Genomic DNA, 23,161 nt, shown 5'->3' on the forward strand with positions numbered 1-23,161 from the left:
GCAACGACCGCACGTTGTCCACGCTACGAATATGCGTTTGCGACTGACGCGTGACGTCGTCTTCTTAATATCTGTTCAAACTATTGGACGTAAGTCGCGGACGTAACCTTGGGCTGACCCCTTCAGCTTTCAGACGTCTGAGAGCAATCTGGCACGAATTATCCCAAAAGACCGTGCACACTTATCAGTCGCCTAATGTGTCGGCGCCTTAACCCGTGGGTCCCGGACTCATTGGGTCCCGGTTGCTGTTTCAGTAGCAGTCGTCGCCGCCTAGTCGAGAGGCCTTCGATGTGTGTAGTTAGTCTGTGCCTTTGGGCATCTTGAAAACATCTGACAATGGGGTTGCCAAGGTCTACGACTTTATACTCAGCAAAAGTTGGCAAAAGCTTACTTGTGTTAGAATATACTAACCCAAACGAGGCCAGCGTGGTGGACTAAAACTCTTTCTTCATTGGAAGGAGACCAATGAGAGGAGAGGGACGTGATGAGATTGATGATGAAACCTCAAATAAAAAATATATTTTCCCTAAATATTTGGTTTGGTTTGAATAATAATATTATGCTAGCACCACAGGTTGGCTATTCGTATTTTTTATTGCATGTTTGCTGTATTTCCCATTGCCAAATACCAAAAAAAAATGTTAGGCAGATTCGGTAATGTTTTGCGAATATACTGACCACACATAGGAGTTTTGGGAAATACGCAAATACGAATAGCCAAGATATATACTGCCGATATCGCCAGAACCGCCGTCAACCGCCGTGCACCCTAGATTGCCTGTGCGGCAGGTGTGTGAGTAGGGCCCTTTACATTTTTGAAACATTTTTTGCAAGGATATAGTACCAAGCAAACAAGCAAATGACGGAATAATCTGTGGCAATGGTAAGGGCTCCCACACATAAACACGACACGATGTCGCATCGTGCCACGACGCGGCGTCGTTTCACGATACGACGTCGCGTCGCGGAAATTTACGACTACCATCGTAAAAAAACACGACATCGTAACGTAAAGTTCCGCGGCACGATGCCGTCGATACAACATTCATTCCCTAAAAATGGACCGCAGTAGACGCGTACTGCTTCTGCTGTTAATAAGAAGACGAAGAAAGAAAAGACAGATACTCAGAAGATACTGGATCCACCCATTTCTTTCAACAATGAATAATGGGAGTCACTTTTTAAAGAAGTACAATGCCTTGAAAATAGACCACAACAAGTTCGTGTATCGACACGTAACGACGTCGCGTCGTGAATTTACGCGACGCGACGTCGTATCGTGAAACGACGCCGCGTCGTGGCACGATGCGACATCGTGTCGTGTTTATGTGTGGGAGCCCTAATGGCAGTGCGGTGGCAAACTTAGATTAATAATATACCTACATTGATAAATCTGCGATACTAAAATAATGGAATGTCAGTGTAAATAAAAACGCGTCTCGACAAAATACACCCCACTTCTACCAATGAGCTATTTAAAGCGTATTGAGAATTATAGTTCGCATAGAAGATTTGTGACTTTATTCGTTGGTGGTACAATGGTTGAATGGTTGAAATCAAAACGGTTTGACAGTATCACAGTAAACAGAATGTACACAGATTTTTGCTTTGTTTTTAGATGTGAAACACACACCATCTGGTTCCTATATTGTTAATCTATGGCAGACATAACACAGAGTAGGTACCTGCCAACAACACAAGAGACACACAGAGTAGTTGATTCAGTTGTTTGTCATTGATCAACGGAAGGGGGTTATCGACACTACAAAGTCCAAAGTAGAGTGAAATTATTTTAAAATAAAACCCCGTGTGCTGTTGAAGACACGAAAATGAATCCTCTTACACAAGTGAGTTAGTTTTAATTATGCATATAGTTAAATTTTGCGGCTATTCTTTATTCCAGATTACTTTATAATTATTATTATGTTACTCGTTTGATAGGGCTTACGAAAAACGGACTTTGTACTTTCCTTTTTATACATTGCTTGTGAATTAATGTACATATAATGCACATTTTCTTAATATCTAATGAAGAAATTCCGCATAAGATGCAGATATAACTTTAGCACAAGTTTTCCAGAATTGACATTAACTTTTACTACCTACGGGAAAAGTAAAAAGTGTCCCAGAACTTGCTAGCAGGTTCATGGAAGATACTCTATTCTATTACACAATGTCACGAAATAAATAAATGTATTAAACATAATTTGGTTTGCCCAGATGAATTTGACTTAGCAAATAATGCTATAATGCTGAAGGTTCTATTTATATGTTGTTCATAATGTCCAAGCAAGGTGGTCCTGAAATTTCCCATTTCCCCTTATACACAATTTTTATTTAATAACCTTGAGCAGTATAAAATTAGCAAGAAGTGTAGAACTCATAACTCATATGCTCCATTCTGTCCTAGGAATAGGCTGCATAATCAGAATCAATCTATTCAATTAGTATTCAGTTCGAGTTATGACACAAATTAACATAAAATAACAACCACAGGACTCAAGTTTTTATTTAATAACCTTGAGCAGTATAAAATAAGCAGGAAGTGTAGAACTCATAACTCATATGCTCCATTCTGCTCCAGATTGCCCGTGCCTCGCGCCCTCTCTACAGGAAGCTGTCCACCTCGACTCCGGCTTCTGCTGCAGTGAAGCCTATCCTCACTACTGGGGTCAACTTTGGTATGTATTTTTAAGATTTATGCGCTTTTTGGACCCATTTTTACCTAATAATGATTATTATTTATACACTCCACCTGCCGTTCTAAGTCACTGGAACTTTTTCATTGCTTGTGAGTGCATTATTATTAGTATTATAAAACTTTTATGGAATGTTAAACAATACAGTCATGATTCTAGTACACAAAGGGACCCATCCGTGTTCCCAGTTATACCTTAATGTATGGCATTGAGCATAGTAGATTTTCATAAAATTCAAATCAATCATCCATAATCTCATTGCTCCTACATTTAAAATTGGAACTGGTAATTTTAATTTGTATTAATTTCCAGAACTGAGCGATGAGCAGCAAGCCCTTCAGGACTTGGCCCGCAAGTTCACGAAGGAGGAGATCATCCCGGTGGCGGCGCAGTACGACAAGACCGGCGAGTACCCCTGGCCCGTGGTCAAGAAGGCATGGAGCGTCGGCCTCATGAATGGTCACATCCCTGAACACTGCGGTAATGTATTCATTATTTATAAAGGTATAAAGTATAAATGAGAGAATCCTTAGATAGGGAAACCTCTTATTTTGGAATTCCTGAATGAATTTTAATATCACTGATTCTGAAACAGACTAGTATAATCTGTATAATGCATAGTCTAGAAAGTTATCTGTTTTTTTTTGTTGCAAGATACCTCTATTAATGAACACCAATTAACTAAATAGTTAAGTTCATTAATGACCTAAAACAAATTGAAAATGTGCCCCTTTATTTTTCTCTGCCATTCAAATGTATTTATGCCATCTATAAAATGGTAAATTAATTATCTATACTGTGTAAGGTTATGTTAAATTTTGAAGAATATTACTTTAACTTGATTTTTTTACCTAAATTTTTACTGTTTAACATAAAACATTGTATTGTACCTATAATAATATTGAGTCCAAAGTCCCTATGTCGTAAACAGATTAGATCAGCACAAACAAATTACTTATCTAAATTGCTACAATTTAGGGGATAATTTTCGTAATGTTGATCTTATCATGTGTAAAAAAACGATGGTAGTGTCTTATAAAAGTTACGTAACACATTGTATGTCACAATTATAGAATATAGATTTAGTTGTGTGATTTAGGAGATAACAAAAGCTAACTAGCGCTAATAAAAGACGTAGCTTATGTTCAAATGCGTTTTTCCTAAAACTGCAAGGTAACTTTGGGTCGTCATGCCAAAACCTATAGGTACTGGCCATAGAACAACGCGGACTCGGGTGTACCCTGGGTTGACAGAAGTTTAAGTTTTTTTTTTTCAATTTGGCTATTTAACTTTTATTATCCCAATGACGCTTCCAGGGGGGCTGGGCCTAGGCGTGTTAGAGTCCAGTCTCGTATCTGAAGAGATCGCTTTTGGCTGTTCAGGAATGATGGCGGCCATAATGATCACAGACGTGGCAGTAAGATAGATCTAGTTTAAATTTGAATGTGTTTTCTCGGTGCCGGCTGGGTTAAAGATCATAACAAACCTATTCCTCCAATAACTTAACCACAAGGCGAAAAATGTAAAAGTATTTTGGCATGCTCTGTTGATGGTTTCGCGTAGCTAGGCCTTGAAAATATGAAACCTTTCCTTTATTATTTTATCATTCATTACATAGTCAATACTCAATAAATTTGCGTTTCAATAGAAAATCTTTATGCCTTACATGTAGTAGTTGGTCATGACTTAGTTCCTAGGTCTCTATAATAAATATATATTTTTGGGTCAAAAAAGAAGAGAGTAGTTAAATAATTATTTCCTAAAAAGACTGATTACGTACGTGAGATAGAGTAGTGGAACCAAAAATGAAAGATTATAATTAGTAAAAAAACATGGAATATTATTAGCACGCGGGAAAGGTTAGTATACAATACAATAATTATCAATAAAGTGCATTTAATAGTTATACATAAATGTATTTAATTAACCTAAATTACGATTCAGTCCCGTAGTTAAAGTCCATACAAGATGAATTAATGCTTCGCCACTATGTGGTGCTGAATAATAAGTAATTTACAGGTGGTACTGGTGGTCTTGGAGTGTTTGAGGAATGTCTGGTGGGCGAGGCGATGGCATTCGGCTGCTCGGGCATTTCCACAGCTGTCAGTACAGCCACTAACTTAGCCGTGAGTGCAACCAGAATAGCTGAACTATGGTTCTACTTGTCTTTCTTGAAAGTCCATTGGCCTCTAAGTGCATTACTATGCATTTCCATAAGAAAACTTGTGATGTCGCTTTAGCCATCGCTCAAAGAGCTTACGCTTACATGTAAACATGCATAGTATTTATCAGACCTTGCTCAGTTCGTCTGAGGCTGTTTCATGATGAGCATTTAACATTAAAATTCATTAAGTAAACCGAAGAACAGTCATAGAAAAGTTAAACTTTCATTTATTGGTTCCTCTACAATAGATACTACTACCAAAATCATAAAATCCAATCCTTGATTAGTAAATCTTGAACAAAAATGTGACGATGACTGCAAATTTTACCTTAAAAAAAATCTAGACTAGTGGGTACTACTGGTCGGTAAATTAGTATCTTCAGTTATGTTAGTTTAGTAATTTAGTCGGAAGTTTAGTATTTTAGTCGGATTATTAGTAGTGAAGATCCCGGTAAATTCCAGGTGGAACCGGAGGGCTGGGTGTGTTTGAGGAATGTCTGATCGGGGAGGAAATGGCATTTGGGTGCTCTGGTATGGGCACCGCTATCGGAGGAAGCAACTTAGGCGTGAGTGCAAACGATACTGTCGGCTATGGATTTATTTATCAACGATATATTTGTCTATATATACGTGAAAAATATCGTTAGTAACTGCACCGTTTCCATGTTTGTGATGTTTCTTTGTGCACACAATATTTTCATGTATATGTTCGTACTTAGGCCTGCCTGAAAGTATTTTCGGTTACGTTAGTTAGGTTTAAGTAAATCAGTCGAAAGTTTAGCATTGTAGTCAGAAGTTCAGTATTTTAGTCGGACGTTTAGAATTTTAGTTGTAAGTTTAGAATTTAGTCGGCAATTTATCAGTTTAGTCGTAAATTAGTAGTGAAGAACCCGGTAAATTCCAGGTGGGACCGGGGGGCTGGGTGTGTTTGAGGAATGTCTGGTCGGAGAGGAAATGGCCTTTGGGTGCACCGGAATATGCACCGCCATCGGTGGAACCAACTTAGGCGTGAGTGCACTGGACTGTCGCAGTACTATGGATTTATTTATCTACGACAAAAAACTATCGTCGTGTGAAAAATATAGCTAATTACGTAATCACTGTCGTCATCATTGTGATGTCGCTTTGTGGACACAAACATTTTGTCTGAATGTACCAAAATTATAATTTCCGGAGGGTTGCCTGCAAGAGATCGCTCTTAGCGATGACGTTGACTATAATTGGGATTGATCTGAGTGTAATTCATAATTGATGCTGCGATTATGTGTTGTGTCGCTTTTATTGAGTTCTTATGTGTTAGGCCTACCGCGCACTAGGCAGCCAGTGACGATCAGTCAGTAGTAATGTGTTATTTTCTGTATCATCCGAGATGTGTGAAGCGAAGACTGCCTCTTCGCTTCACGCATCATCAATTTTCTTGTCTCTTTCTGGCTGAGCTCATTCATCTTGCTGACGAAGAACGGGCGAACGAGAGCTGTCGATGTCGTGCAATCGGCACGGCATTTAATCCAAAGACATTGAGTCGTGGCTCGCGCAGCAGCTCTTCGAACTCTTTTTGTCATATAGAGTAACCCCCAGGAGCGTTTTGTATTGGCTGCCTTGGTCGGGAGTTCGTGGCTGCCTAGTGCTCGGGAACTCTCACATGCACTTTACAAACTCGCTAGATAACCTCATAATGACTGATAAGAAGGTACACACCCTAGGTGTTCAACTAAGTTCATATTATTATCATACATACTGTTTCACATAAAACGAATATGCGTATACAAAGGAAAGTAGTAAGAAATTTTCCATTCAAGTACTTCTAGAAGGAACATGATACCTACATGTTCTTTAAGTATATTACCTACGTAATTGTATTAAAAATTGTAATGGATTTCATAGTGTTTAAACCGTGTTATGGAAATTCAATAGACGTATCTAATGTTAACTTACGTTTATGACAAATAAACATTTGTTCTATTTAAACGGTTTTTGTCGCTCGTCTCGCTTTCTTTCAAAAAGCTATGGGTATGCTAAATCAAATTACCATTTCGTTTTAAATAGTAATCTTGAATAAAACATAATAAGTCCGGAACGCGCATAAAAGCCGTAACGAATAGGTAATATAAGTTTACTATAGAAAGAAAATACAATTCCAAAAACCACCAACAAACTTTTGCGTCCTTGTAAAGTACTTGACGTCATATTTCGGCGTGATACCTACAAATTCAGGTTAACCTAGCCACTGTGATAGCCAAAGATACCAATATAATTATCATGTTAGATACGAATCAATCAAAAGCGTAACACCTACTGTATTAATTACCCATTATATGTATCCGTTATGTCGTCTTGTGGTCCCTTTACCTTACATTGCAACATTACAGGTGGCATGGAGATGGGCGTTTTTGATGCCTGCCTTGTCGCTGAAGAATTGGCTTACGGGTGTACTGGTATCATGACGGCTATGGAGGCTAGTGGGCTGGGAGTAAGTCGCACTCAGTACACAGGGGTCGATATAGAAAGCGAAAAACAAATGAACGAGAGCTGTCTTGTAATCGGAGAGAGAGTCCTGTGGGGTTACCACTACCAAACAAGCTAATTAACAATCCTTAAGCATCGCTGGCTCGTCAAATCTGACGTAACTTGTATGTATCTGACAGCGAGCGACGCTGCTTATGGATTGTTAACTGCTAATGTGGTACGGTACCTAGCTGGTTAGAACAGCGCTCCGATTAAAAAAAAACAAAATTGTGGACAGCTGGGTCTGCGACCGAGACTCTTTTATTTATTTTTTTATTGAATTATAGGTATGAATTAATACATAAAAAACACACTTATCTCGTTGTATTAATTAAACTAACTGATTGAAAGACAACTTTACTCTCGATCGTTCTATTTTCAATTTCTATAGTGACCCTTCAGGTTTGGTCGAATGATGGCGGTCATACTGGGTTAGCACTGTTGAGACCTGATGAAACTCAAATTTTTAGAGAATACAAATGGAACTGCATAATTATCTCGATTGAATAATGGAGTTACCGCACGTTGCTTATAGGGAATTACATCCTAAAGGCACCCATTTTAAATCTAAAAATACCAGAACGTAAAACTTTTTGTTCAAAATTTATTATTTATGCTTGCCTGCATTAATCTTATTTTCCACATTAAGAATTTTTACATTGCTAAAATTAAACCATGTTTCCATTGTGTGGCGATCAGTTGGCTGCCCTCATTTGACCGAACCAAAGGACTACTTGCAACAACATTATTCAAACCAAGCTTAAAAACATCTCTGTATTTGCCTCTTTCTAGACAGTTAAGGCCATTTCGAACTATACCCAAAATCATTCTTATTTAATGGCCGAACATAAATAATGTTGGTGCAATGAGACCTTTGTTTTTTCGGTCTTTTCCAAATTATTTAAAAGATTAATTTCGGTTCCTTGTAATAAGATCTTGTAAGGTGTAAATAAGTAGAACGTGTACAGAGTATTTGAATATTTTGTTTATTAATAATATGATAATGATTCTGAGGAAGTAATCCCAATGTTAGTAGTGATAAATTGCATGAAATTGATGCATTTTTGGAAAATCACAAATCAAGCGGCAGTAGTAATTAAAAGTACCTACATTTCATGGCTAGTATAATCGAACAAATTGCTTGTGTAAAACGCATTACCCCACCACCCCAATGTTCCTACATAAAATTGCATTGTGCATGTTACTTTGCCGTGTACATTGTTTTGTTTTAAATTTCACATTCATCAAGATATACATTTATACATACTTTCTATGACGTCCACTATACATACACATACATCATTAATTCTGTTTGTGTTTACTAACGTGTTTGTTGATTTTTGATTTATCATCGTGTTCTGACAAATAAATCCATAGTAGATATTTAGTTTTAGTTATTCTGGTACATTTGAGGTGGTTCAAGGTTTGTTTTTCTAAAACTCTTGTCCATCTCGAAGGTACTAATTCATTTAGTTAATTAGAATTATATTACATAAGTATATCCTTTGTTTTATAACAATAGCAGTCATAGTAGTTAGAACTCATTATCCTTATCAAATTTTACGTACCAACTTAGTATATTATAGTTCATTTTGATTTGATTTTTTCTAACCTGCTATATAGTATGTTTTCTTAAAATAATGAAAACCCCTTTGAAAGTAATAGTAAATAGATAGTTTTAATACTATATAACTTTATGTGGCACAAAACTACTTATTTCCAAACTACAGGGTGTTGTTTCATGTTTCAGCAAACCCCGGTCATTCTTGCTGGAACCAAGGAACAGCAGAAGAAATACTTGGGCAGGCTTATCGATGAGCCATTGGTTGCCGTGAGTATTTAGAGCTTGTATAAATTTGACACCTATCCACCTATAGTAAGCAGCGCCATCTATGTTTGATATTTTGGTATGGACTGGACTCCCATAAAACTGCCTTTGGAATCGGCATACAGTTGGACAGATACGGCATAGCCCTAAGTTGAGACATGCAATAAAATTACTACTAGATATACATATGCAGAAAAAAATGGATGCATCTTTTAGTCATTTTGAGAGCATAAATGGCCATATCGCGAATTTTAAAAAGTCGTACTTAGTACAAAAGTTGTTCAGCATGACCTGAAGTCCTGAATCACCCTCTTACGAACCTATACTACTTTTCAAACACCCTGTATAATACCCTACCACTGGTCCACAGGCCTACGGTGTGACTGAGCCGGGCGCAGGGTCCGATGTGGCTGGCATCAAGACCAGAGCCGAGAAGAAGGGAGACGAATGGATCCTCAACGGACAGAAGATGTGGATCACCAACGGTGGAGTCGCCAACTGGTATGTTTTATAGTGGCTATTGTAGGCGTATTACCAAATTGGACCGATGGTATTTATTGGCCTTTAGGGATTAGGGTACACACATACAATACATCATCATAATCGTGTCATAATCTATTGCTGCATGTATGCCTCGACTGATATGTTCATTGGTACCTAGAGATTTAAGTTCTCTGTTACAAAAGTGTTTGATGGCACACTTTGCTGACTTGTACCGTATTCTTTTTAAAATCCATGAATGCTGTTCAGAATAATTTTACAAAACATCGATAGTCTCCCCTAGTTCTCCTTTACCTACAAAGGTTTATTTATTTACCGTTACTGTATAGTTAATCTGACTAGCCAATCGCTAAATGAATCGACACGCTTAGTTGAAGAAGACCGCTATGTAGCTAGTTGTTACTATGTCTACCAGTGTTCTAGGTAGACTATTACGGGCTTATGATGATGATGACGACAGCTAATAACCCCTTCACAGGTACTTCGTGCTAGCTCGCACCAACCCCGACCCGAAGGCGCCGGCCAGCAAGGCCTTCACCGGCTTCATCGTCGAGCGCGAGTGGGCCGGAGTCACGCCCGGACGCAAGGTAACCCCAGTTTCATCATACTCGGTTAGATCATAACCAGGGATTAGTTGTTGACTTTTGACACTTCTGTTAAGAATTTAATATGAAGAACTAATCCCTTGTTATGATCTAATCCAGTTTAGAGAGCGGTGGTAGCTCAGTCGGGTAAGCGCCCGCTTCTCACGACAGAGATGCTGGTTCGATTCCCGGCGCTGACATGTACCAATGAGTTCTTTGAATTTAAATACAATGTATACCATCGCCCTTACAGTGAAGGAAAACAACGTAAGGAAACCTGCAAATCTAGATTTAGCAGTGGACCAGCGTGGTGGGAAATGGTCCAAGCTTAGGAAGGCAGTTTAGACCTTGGGGATATGCACAAAGGTTCCATTCGAGAGAGCCAGGTGCAGGTACCTACACCCCCACAGAATAGCCTCCACGAAATGGTCCAAGAATATAGGGAGTTCGTATTAGGCGGTTCCCGGATATGGTAGTGGTATCGTATCTAAATCAGGAATAGGTTCGCTTATCCCTTTTAGCAACAGTAATGGAAAACTGTAATTCAGTCATTTATTTTTTTGTTTTAAAATGATCATGAGAACTACTAATTAATCAGCATGATTCGTAGCTATTTGTGTTCAAATAAGAGCAAAAATAAACTGTCTATCATGTAAACTAATCTCCCTCTACTATCCACGATTCCAGGAGCAAAACATGGGCCAGCGTGCTTCAGACACTCGCGGGATCACCTTCGAGGATGTCCGCATTCCCAAGGAGAACGTGCTGATCGGTGAAGGAGCCGGCTTCAAGATCGCCATGGGAGCCTTCGACAAGACTAGGCCTCCGGTTAGTAGTGTTTAGTTTGTAAATTTTATGTAGCCTCTATAGTGTCCCACTAATGGGTAATAAATGACGGTGTTGAGTACACACATCCCATAAAATAGTAGTAGTTGCTTGCGAGCTCCACGTCGTCTTAAAATGTTTTGCCGCGGGAATTCCAGGATAGTGGCTATAGTATATAGCTATAGTGGTAATACTACCTAATTACGAGCAAAAATTCTGATATATGTGACTGTATTATTGTTATTACCAACCCCCTAACCTTCTTTACAGGTAGCAGCCGGCGCGACCGGCCTCGCCAACCGTTGCCTCTACGAAGCGTCCAAGTACGCGCTCGAACGCAAGACTTTCGGCGTGCCCATCGCCACGCACCAGGCCGTGGCGTTCATGCTGGCCGACATGGCCATGGGCGTGGAGACCTCGCGCATGGCGTGGCGCCAGGCCGCCTGGATGGTCGACCACGGTAGGCTACCCTTATTTGTAGGATATATAAAAAAGGCGGTGTTTTATACTTAGTTACTAATTAGTCAGCCGCACCTATAAATTCAATTGCTATTCTCCCATCCTGACGACAGGCCGCCTGGATGGTGGGCCATGATAAACCTTGGCTATTTTCTGCGCAACTAGTGTCGTCTTACGGCAAAAGAAGGAACTAAAATGAAAAAGGCCTATGGAGCAAAATTTATTTTGCAGCGTCTTGCGTACTTTGCGCGGTCTATAGCAGACTTGTTATGATTCTAAGATGATTTTTTGTGATAATGATCCATTTCTAAGAGAAGTGAGAGTGTTAGATTAAGTAACAATATGAAAATGGTCACCATTTCATTAATTAATTAAAGTAATAAAGCAGGCTTACGTATAGTATACGACGACATAGAGATAGAGCATAAATCCGGCCGTAATTTTCACAACATTATTATTTCTTATTTTTTTTCTTTTAAGACGTAGCGAGCTTCCTCACAACCGTACCTAAAAACCAGCAGCACCTAATTTCCTAACACCAAACTTTTCACCCACAGGTCGCAACAACACCATGATGGCATCAGTGGCCAAGTGCCACGCTTCAGAGGTCGCCAACCGCTCCGCTTCCGACGCCGTCCAAGTGTTTGGAGGCAACGGCTTCAACACCGATTACCCCGTGGAGAAACTGATGCGAGACGCCAAGATCTATCAGATCTACGAGGGAACCTCCCAGATCCAGAGACTCATCATTTCTAGGGAGCTCCTTAGGGAGGCTAAGAACAGCGCTTAAGGGCGGTTTAAGATCGGCGGAAGATTGAGGGCTTATGCTTGTGCTTGAGATTGATACAGTCGACTCCGTAAATGTATTTGTATAAGTACTGTTGGCTAAACCTAACTGTACAGTTATACACAGGGAATTTTTATAAACTTCATGACTGTACTATATTTCGACAATGACCTGTTTGAGCGTTCCAGACAGCGTTTTAAATTATGTTAATACTCATACGGTTCTACATAATACCTACATACAATCCAAGATACTTCAAGCATAAGAAATGTGTGTATTTGATTCGTAATCCTCAAAGCCCTCAACTTTCATGCACAATAAATGTACGTATGTAAGCATGTTCAAAAAGATTTCTTTAGATAAGCAAATATTATACCTATACACCCTTTTTATAATCAAGATACCTGTATTAAAAACTTAGATAAGATTAATTCAATTTTGAAAGCGCTTTACAATTTTACAAAGCTATACACATACAGTAACTCATTAAAATTATTGTATTTCATAAGAATATTGTAGTTTTTGAAAAATTTTTACCAATGGTGGTGTGGTTGTAATATGTATTGTTTATAACTATTTTATTTTATTGCCAAGTTAAATAAAAATTATATACTTCACTGAAAAACTTGTCTTATTTTCCCATGTATGAGCATGTATTAATTTATTTCAGGGACACTATAACGTCCCTCCAGCTATAATCCTCAAAAAATAAAACCTAATAAAATCGATTTTTGAAAATGCCAAAAAATTGTATCAAGGGTGCAGGACTAAGGCCACGTTCAAATGACAAGCGCTCAACGCGCGTTTTGATGACGCGCGTTTACAACTACATACATTTTATTCAGGCTGTACACATGCTAACGCGCGTCACGCGGATTAAAATGTATGTAGTTGTAAACGTGCGTCATCAAAACGCGCGTTGAGCGCTTGTCATCTGAACGTGGCCTAAAAGAGGATGGGCAAAAATATATGGGAGCTGGGACCACCCTCCAATAGCAATAAGACTAACATCGTTGGATAGGTCTTGTCAATAGGAATAACTTTTGCTTTGACAGCTTTGTTGTCACAGTTGTCTGTTCAGAGATATTTGACTTATAAGTTCCGATACTCGTCAGTTCATCTTACTGCTATTGGAGGCTGGACCACCCTCCAATAGCAGTAAGACTATGTCGTTGGATAGGTCTTGTCAATAGGAATAACTTTTGCTTTGAAAGCTTTGTTGTCACAGTTGTCCGTTCAGAGATATTTGACTTATAAGTTCCGATACTGAAACTAAGGGCCACTTGCACCAACATATCAAATCTAGATTTAGTGTTAAATCTCGATTTAGTGTAAAATTTTATATGGACTGACGTTTCTTAAATCGAGATTTGACATTAAATCTTGATTTAATATGTTTCTGCAAGTGGCACTAAAATGCAGTAAGTACTTTTCAGTAACTTTCTCTGTAAATCGAGGGTCACACTGGACATAAAATTACAGGCGTTGGCTTGTAAAGGGTGTATAATAGGTGTGGAAAGTATAATTCTGCAAGATGTCCATTTTTATTTGTAGAGTACGATTTTTTTAAATAGTGATTTGCATGAAAGTAATTGTTGTACGTAAGAACGTATTACTTTACTTCCATTGAGATTTGACATCGACAGTGGCGAAGGCGGGAGCTGTGTCAAAAGCATAATCACATAGTTGGCAGTTCCCAATATGACAAATAGATGTCACTAGTCTTCAGTTTGTAGTTTGTACTCTTGCTTTGTCCATAAAACGTTTTAATTTTTTAGAACTATTTCAATAAAAATATATTTTTGTATTGAATCACAATATATAAAGGTAAGTATAATTAAAATAGCTAGGTAGATATAATTATAAGACAGTTCCAAATAGTTCCAATACATGATACAAAAAAATAGCATCTACTGTACCTAAAATTCTTTCCACAATTCCACAAATACTGCCATCTATTAAAATTATATTGTAACTGATGAAATGGTACGCACGTATGTAGTAAAGCACGTTCAAATAACTAGATGGCGCTATTGATCACCGGATGTTCCGTGACATTTCAAGATCTTTTTATTCTAAATTTAAACATATTTAAGTTTATTCTCTATTTAAATTATTTATAAATAAAAACAAATAATTTATATCGTATTTGTTTCGTAGACAGCAGATCAAATCATGTGGAGTTAAAATTACCTTGCAATCGTACTCATAAAGATTGACCTAGATTGGGAGCCCTTGTGAAAGGATTGTGTAATAGAAACGGTCATTTGTTACACAACACAGTGTATTCATATGCAGACTTAGTAATTTTGCAACATTTACATGATTTTAAACCAGGTCATTATAATTTTATTAAAGTCAATATAGAACAAAAACATTTAATTCTTACCTCTAATGGCTTAATTTTGGCTGCCAATTAGCAATCTAAAAATATCTTATCAAATATTTTAGTAATTTAAGACTTTTTCATGAAATAGGTCATGACATACTTTTATTTAGAATTAGGTTAATTCCTTGCTGCCCTTTACCGACATAATTTCAATGTCAGTCATGAGTACGGTAGCTTCATTGAACCAGAGTTATGTCGGAATATCAAAGTACTAGTGAAGTGGCCTAGAGACCTACATTTTGATTTATAAGGAATACCGCTGAAAGTAGCGATTGTTGAATTACAATAACGAATATTATAAGGTGGTGAACTTATTGCGTATCTGACTGTGTTCTAATTGAAGCGCCTCGTTTGAACAATCGTGTAAAAATGCACGAGGAGGCCCCACTAATGAGTGTAGCGCACACGTTGGTCGCCTCCACAAGCGAGCCAAAGAGCGAAATGCGAGAGGAAATCACAACAGAATTTGCTATGAGCACCACCGGTCCCAAAATGACCAAGAGTGTCGAAATGGACCTTCAGGTCGCCTATGTAGACCCATCCACAGGCTCCACAGGTATGTGTAAACATAGCATGATTACCAATCATTTGTAATTACGTATTTATAGTTCTCCCAAATCTCATTCGTTTAGAGCGGATGTGTATGCTCTCCCTTGTTATTGCAGCAGAGATCTTAGGTTTTAAATTTAGCTCCTGTGCACTCTCTACATTCACAGTTGTGCAGCTCTATAACCCAGTGTTCCAACTACAGTAATAACATGGGGGAGAATATTCAAATTAGGACCTGTTGCTTACATCAGGTGCCATAATAGTTTCAAATTAGATTCTATTAACCTATAACTCCGAGGGACTGAGGCCTGTTTACTTATTAATGATTTCGTTGAATATCTTCATTTAAAATCGTTTATAGCGGACTGACACACTGATTGACAGTGTACGACTTTACGATGTTGTGCATAAAGCGTTGTTTGTGGCTAGTGGTGGCGTAGTGCCTACCTGCTTCTCGTTCTGGCGGCGACGGCGGCTCGGCACGATCTGGCAACGCCGCATATGCCGCATTGTTGTTTTTTTTTTCGCGCTAGCTGTAGTCAAGAGTGGCTCAGCTCAATTTTAAAGTTGTCTCTTAGTTTTTCTTCTGGTTCTGTTCAGAATGCTAGACACCAAGCAATGCAACTAGCAGGTGCCGTGCGGTGCAATGCAATTGGTTTTGTATTCACGCTGCAAGGCGGCTCACGTTTGATTTCATTTGGTGTCAATAGGGCATGTTGGCTCGGCTGTGCGGGCTGTAGCGACATACAATACAGCATAGTTCATTACAAGGTATGAAGTAACCGATTGACGTAAGAGGCACTGCTACCGTGGACTTTATGCGTTTCACGATCAGACATGAGTGCCGATGATGTTTCGCAGACTGCCTCGGCAATTGTGAGTCGGTGCAAATGTTAGTAATTCGGAAATAGGACGCGACTCTTGATTCCTCTAAGCTCGAACCTGGCCAATTAATTGATGAATCAGGATAGATAGATTAGTCACAATTGGAAATCATGAGAGAATCAGCAGCATCATAACCCTTGTTGCCAGAAATGTGAGAGTATACACTATTATAGTCCATAGTCTTTCGTGCAATTTAATTATGCCAAATTTTGTAGCCATGGAGGCTTAAAAATTAACAGAGAATGACATTTGACGATCCATGACAAATGTATAATGATGACAAGAGGTGTGTTATTGTTAAAATCTGTTACATACAATAGACATGTGCAGGCAAAACCGAAGAAAGAAGCTAATAAACTAAATGCCAGACTCAGGCGCAATAGACAAGAAACAGACCGAATCCTAGTAACAATAAATAAAATATCAAAGAATCGATTTCGATGTAAACCCCATTCCTGGCGGAGGAAGACGTACTAATTTTAATAATAAAAATCTGAGTCGGTGACAAATACTAGCTATAGCATAGCTTAGGGATTGTCACCGTACCGTCACGTGAGTCCGCGATGTTCTATGCCGTTCCGCAGATTTACTTATGTCTGACTCTCACTGTCCACACGGGGATTTTCCTTAAGCACATGGTACCATAAACAGATTCTAAACAGAAGACAGAATTCTCCCTTATAATCAAAACTTCTAATACCCTTGCATCATGCTCGAAACATAATAGTCGGTTAAAGAAACACCGATGTAAGAGACCATATATATTTCAATCCAACGTAAAAGTAAGTATCCGAAAATCATATTTAAAATACATCAGATGATAAAGGTAAAAGTGATAGGAGATAGAAGACTCGTACCACTTTTAGAAGAGCTTTTAATTTGGAGTAGGAGAGGCTTGAGGAGAAAGACTGTTGGAAACCACATACCAGGTGTTTTGGGAAAGTAAAGGATTATTAGATTTACATCATGAATAAAAGAGTTGGCTACATCATGTAGAAACTGTGATAAAACTATATTTATAATCTACAAAGGCAAAGAGCCTAACCATAATAATAGTAAAAAACTATTCAGTTCCCCAACGATATAAGTCATGTCGATATTGATGCTCAGACACGTCTTACAAAAAACCAGAAGACTCATTAGTGTAACATGACTATTCAATGCAAAATGGAATACATTCTCCACTTCATTCTACGTTCATCTATTTGGTTTCCGTATCGAGTATTGTTGGTTTTGGTACGTAGCATGAATCCACATACCCACGTCAAAATTCGAAATATTCTCGTTTCATTTCGGTGAATATGCGTCCAGGTCCAGATAATGCGCGGCATCAACATTAGGCATGCCCAGATTAACCAGTCAGGAAACAATTCTGCTGCGCTCTTTAGGAATTTCCACTAAATGTGCGACTACAGTACAGTACGACTCACTCTCATAACAACACAAACTCAAAAATACATACAGTATACATACATACATACACGCTCACGCCTGTCTCCCAGAGGGGTAGGCAGAGATTACGGATTTCCACTGGGCACGATTCTGACACACCTCTTATTTCCTCAAAACCAGGAAAGGACCTCTGTAAACTACATGAGCCAAGCTTTGAAAGCCAGGGAGGAGTCTTGTTAAAAAGATAGACGACAGATAGGAAAATTCTACGTACTTACTGAAAAAAATACTGTGGAGCGGTGGTAGCTCAGTTGTTGAATAATGAAAACATCGTGAGGAAACCTGCACATCTAGATGTGTGAACCCACCAAAAGCCAATTACTTACTCGCAGTGGACCAGCGTGGTGAGAAATGGTCCAAGCTTAGAAAGAGAGTTTACACCTTGGGGACATGAACAGATCCATTCGATAGATCCACGTGCGTACTTACACTCCTACAGAGAATAGAATATTTTGATTTCTGTACCCCAAGAAACAATTGACAACATTTCAAAATTTTATACAGTTGAAATTCGAAAACCATTTAGAGATATGGCTCTAATATTCACAAAAAAAATGTTTCCGATTTTTCTATTGATTTATTTCAGAGAAAAACATAAAAATCTAAATTATCATTCGTGACATCACGATGTGGCATAATAATTAAACGCGCTTTTACTTCAAAAACATGAACAAAAAAAAACATGTTATGTCACTTTGACAATGACAATGACAAACATCACTCAAATGTCTGTCACTTTTATGTGTCGTTGTCAATGACGGAAGTTCCTGATTGGTCCTTGCCACAAAATAAAGTTGAAGTTGAAGTTGATTGGTCCTTGTTCATGTCAAGTTTATGCATAGTTAATGTCATCCAACTTTTTTTTTTAGGTTAGGCAGGCAACGAAAATATTTTTATCCATAGCCTCGACGTGACGTCACTCATACTAAAAATATTTTGAACTTTGAAATTAAAAAAATATATTAAAACATAGAAATATTAAGAAATAAAAAAATACGGGTCATCTAAATTTGTGATATCTCGTCGAAAATAAAATAAAATCGGTGAGCATTTTATTTGAAATGTTGTCAATTGTATTGTTTGGGGTGTTATGAAATGTATATGTTTTGTTTCAAAATGAATAAAAGTTTGTTTTTTTATTTACAGTACACAATGGAATAGAATAACTTCAGCCTTTATGAAATTTTACTAAAATACCTCTACTTCGGTCTCATTACAAAGATAAACGGTAACACGTTCCCAGCAAAGATCTACCAATTATTTTAACTTGTAAAAGAAACTAAATAACAAATTTAAAAATAAATTACATGCTCTTGTTGTTGAGTCATTCCGAGCGGAATTGCCATTAGGATTAATAAGTGAGTATTAAATGTATTTAATCTATTCAAGAGCCCTACATACTCAATCTGGCTCAGAATACCCAGGACCTAACTAAATCTGTATAACATCTAAAATCAGGGATATCATTCATTTGGGAGTGCTACGCAAAGCTTCACAACACTGTAACACCGGTGTATTACCAGGCAGTAAAAGCCAGGTTTAGTGAGACTTCAACACGGTATGTTATAAATTTAAAATGAACCAGTTTAGACCATGGTGGCATAGCTCTAGAGACAGGCCGATTCCGAATATCCCATTCAAAAGAAACAGAGAAGACCTAGCTCGGTACCAAACGTGCGTGACCAGGTGAATAAGGAGCGTTTGACACCTTCTCATGTTTAGTTCATGCTTAGCAGATCCACTGCATACAGATGATAATATGAAAAAAACTCATATAATATGCAGGTCATGAATATTATCTACATAGATCTGATATTCATTGGTCGTCAAAAAAACGTTTACTACCATTCATTGTTATGCCATGTTATGTTACCGGTATTCTGAATATCTACCCAGTAGTTACCATTACGTATGTATTAGTAATTTCATTCATAAAGTGAGGTTAAGCACATCTCAATCTAGTGTAAAGATTTATAGTGCACCTGTAAGTGTATTTAATAGTAATCTCGAATGTAGAGCAAGGTCGGCGTGTTCGACTAATATTAAAATAGAGCAAATAACTTGAAACACGCACTTTAACTGGCTTTACCGAGTACTTGAGCTAAGAATTGCTGCTCAATACTTCATTGTTCAAAATTCATTTTGCAATCGACCTATTTTTTTCCTTTACCTACTTATTTTCTTTAGTCGTATCACTACAACTTTAAAGAGGTGGTAGGTTATCTTCTGTTTATTAGATCAGGTAGTGTTAGTGTAATAGTAAGTAGTCCCTGACATGCTGGTTTAATACCTACCTTGCCCTGTTTTTGTAAACCACTTTGTTGCCGTTTCTAGTAATCATGAAATGTTTAATTAATTGAACTTCCATCGAGTTAAATGCTGGCTATTACGAAGTGCTACAGTAGTCATGCAGCCAGAGGGTCCCTTTAAACTTTTATCAGTCTACGTTTCTGGGCTACTGCAACAGTCTTAATAAATATTAAAAGCGCTTCACCTTAGCCGGGTTATGCCGCCTCTATTAACTATCAATGACAGTTTCATAGCGATACTTGACTGCTTAGTAGCTTTCTGTGACATTAACTGCACGAGTTGAGGGAATCTTGGGTTAATTATCTGTAAATAACTACCTTGTTGGTTGTAAATGATGTGCCTTTGTACCTACAACACAATAAGTGTACGCTATCGGAGGACCTCGCATTTAACCCAGTAACCTAGTTAAGCGGAGTACCAAGCTATCGTTCATATCGCGTACGGTCGAATTGGTACATGCACACACACATGCTCACGCTCACCCACTCATGTAAACTTTAATACTGCACAAACATTTAAGAGCCTGTAGTTGTAGTATAGAGATAGATAAAATCAGATCTTGTATAATAGTAAATTCGGCTAAAGTATAATTTTTGGAGTTAAAGCTAGGTAGGTACACTGGTACATGCCATAATTTCGACATAGACATTAATTTTGTAGACAGTGGATAATGGAAAGTACTTATATCTACCAATCCAACTAAGTTACTTTTCACAGTGTACTCATTTAAAATTTACATTGGAAACTTCAACGTTCAGACTATAAGGGCGTCTTGCACAGCAAAGTTAAATAAAATTAAATCTAAGACCTCTTGCTCTGACAGTATAATGTCAGAGCAAGAGACAAACTATTTAATTTTATTTAACTCTGTTGTGCAAGACGCCCTAAGACAAAAATCTTGACGCTTGTTTCTACATTAAAAATCTTATGATAGTCACAGATTGATGACTCATATTTAACTTACCGCCGGCAGTTAACTATGATTGTTAACTATGACCAGTGGAAAACTACGTGAATAACCAACAAAATATCAAAAGTTACCAACTTGTATTGTAATTTTAATTCGCTTTAAGAATGTAACTAATCCTTATCTACATAAAAGCGTCAGAATCTCCCGAACTTTCTTTGTTTATATGGCCATAGTTTGGTCAAAACACGTCATAATGATCTAATATTGAATACCTGGTGGAGTGAAGGTACCTGAATTTATAGTGTGGCTATTAATCGTCCACTGCAGGCCGAGTACCGCCCATTCAGCTTGTTTTATTCAGCTGTAACTAGTTTCTAATAACCCTGTGTCCCTGTGCCACGTACTGGATAATTACTGCACCCCGATCAATGTTTGATGAATAAGTCAACGGGTGGAAAATGTATAAATCTGGGCTGTTAATTACAGTGCATTTTGTATACAGTTGTTTGTTTAAAAATTAATACAAGGACGCAATTTAAAACAGTTTTTCTATATTTTCGGCTCTCCAGTTAAACAGGCAGTTGGTGATTAAAGAAGTTTAGCCTCGCTTCGCTCGGCTTCTCTCTAGATCTCGGAATGATTCTGATGAAAAAGGATATATATGTCTATATATATATATATATATCCTTTTTTTTTGAAGAAAAGAACAGAAAGATTGTTCTTTCTGTATACTTTAATATTTTTGCAACATTCACTATCACTAACAATTAAATGATGAGATCAGAAAAAATATGCAGCAGGAATGGAAGTTCAGATTCTTTAAAGTCAGAACCTTAGAACCTGATATAACTCTACAAGTCTACGACTTGAAGCTTTACCACTAAGATATTATAGGCACCTACATAGTTAATTCTCCTTAGCTTTCATCCAGTTACGATTTCCTTCTCGAAGTTTCAAAGTTTTTCCAGCACCGCAAGGAAAACAGTCGCAATAAGATTCTTTTGTTATCTTTATTCGTTTGAGTTGAGACCGAGTGAACACAGTATGTTTTGGTTAACTAGTAGGTAGCTTTTAAATGGCTTCCCACAGTAATTGCGAGCTCTTGTACTCTTGTCCTTGTTATTTCGTAATGAGAGACCTCTGAATGCTGGTCCGGTTTTCTTGCGGTTTCATATTGCGCGTTGATTTTAAAAATGAGAAAAAGTTTTATAGTCCCTCTTTTTATAATAAATCAAAGATTAAGTAACAAACATACAGTATGTTTTTAAAAAAATGAGGCCTTTCTTATTTTATATATTTCCCTTTGAGTATTTATATGTACATTGCACATGCATTGAGGTTTTGTTTCCCAATGTCGTGATAAAGCACTGATATTTTGGTTAAAACACTGCCTTGAAAATAATTTGATTGGTCTCTTTATATACATAGATATAAACTTGTATAATACTGTCTAACAATATTATACTAAGGGCTGATTTTTCAATAGTCAGATTAGAGTTATCTTAGGAATAATTCCGATGCTGTCGCATCTGACTGTTTGTATAGACAGAGTCGGCAATAATTTTATTCGTCAGATAACATTTTATCTGACCACATCACGCATTTTACTTTTGCGCTAAGCACAAAAAACAGAGAACATTATGTGTTAAAGGTATAACAAGTCCCGTAATAAAATGCTATTGCGCCTGGCAGTCAATGTAAAGCAATCAAATAAAAGATTTGTATCGACAACTTCTTGATGGAGAAATTCGCAAATCGTTTGACAAACTTCATGCGCAGTACAGCAAGCAAATATAACCACTATTGGCTCGTGTACAGTGAGACAAACTTATCTGTTCCGGTGAGAGCGAACTAAATTGATCCATATCTCATTACTTACAAATGAATTGTATATTGTAAAAGATTAGATGGGTTTATTAACACCGCAAGTGCGATTAACAATACTAGCAAACTTAAAATCTTATAGAATTAAGAAATATTACACATGTATGTGAGCTGTCACCGGAACAGATAAGTTTGTGGCACTGTACACAATCGTGATGTCTTTCATTGCATGTAACATTGACTAGGCGTAGGCTCCCGTTCAAATTCACTTCAAATTAATGTTCCCTAAAAACTTCAAAAATACTTTTATTAAGACACACACAGAGACAGAACAAGGATTAAATAAAAGCCACACAAAGTACTGTTAGGTATTTCAAAACAAAAGTTTAAAATTTGTTACGTACCGTTTATATTTGGAAGGACTTTTTAAGTTTCTAGGAATGACAAAGTTTGAAATGAAAACTTTTTACGAAATGTGGTAATGGAGGTG

The 23,161-nt window shown here is 37.6% G+C and overlaps 2 protein-coding genes across 7 annotated transcripts in view; both read left to right on the forward strand.

The window, feature by feature from the left end:
- Positions 1–1,692: 1,692 nt before the first annotated feature.
- On the forward strand, positions 1,693–12,977 carry LOC105381602 (probable medium-chain specific acyl-CoA dehydrogenase, mitochondrial). 5 transcript variants are annotated; one of them, XM_011551374.3, is made up of 10 exons: positions 1,693–1,847; positions 2,585–2,681; positions 3,012–3,179; positions 4,016–4,116; positions 9,119–9,199; positions 9,567–9,697; positions 10,176–10,284; positions 10,969–11,109; positions 11,377–11,566; positions 12,123–12,977. In XM_011551374.3, the coding sequence occupies exons 1-10, from the start codon at positions 1,830–1,832 to the stop codon at positions 12,353–12,355; spliced, it is 1,269 nt and encodes a 422-aa protein (XP_011549676.3). In that variant the 5' UTR covers positions 1,693–1,829; the 3' UTR covers positions 12,356–12,977. The 5 variants fall into 5 exon arrangements, with proteins under 5 accessions (XP_011549676.3, XP_011549672.3, XP_011549674.3 ...); XM_011551370.3 differs by lacking the exon at positions 4,016–4,116 and adding an exon at positions 4,719–4,825; XM_011551372.3 differs by lacking the exon at positions 4,016–4,116 and adding an exon at positions 5,326–5,429.
- A 1,931-nt stretch (positions 12,978–14,908) lies between these two features.
- The window catches only part of LOC105381630 (nuclear hormone receptor FTZ-F1), a 66,114-nt gene continuing 57,861 nt past the window's right edge, over positions 14,909–23,161 (forward strand). The window contains exon 1 of one of the 2 annotated variants that reach the window (XM_048632828.1): positions 14,909–15,297. In XM_048632828.1, the coding sequence (XP_048488785.1) occupies positions 15,111–15,297 (187 nt within the window). In that variant the 5' untranslated portion in view covers positions 14,909–15,110. The remainder of the gene's footprint in view (positions 15,298–23,161) is intronic. The other variant, XM_038122297.2, reaches the window with a different exon arrangement.

The sequence above is a fragment of the Plutella xylostella genome, chromosome Z, assembly GCF_932276165.1.
Source record: "Plutella xylostella chromosome Z, ilPluXylo3.1, whole genome shotgun sequence".
Classification (NCBI taxonomy): Eukaryota; Metazoa; Arthropoda; class Insecta; order Lepidoptera; family Plutellidae; genus Plutella; species Plutella xylostella.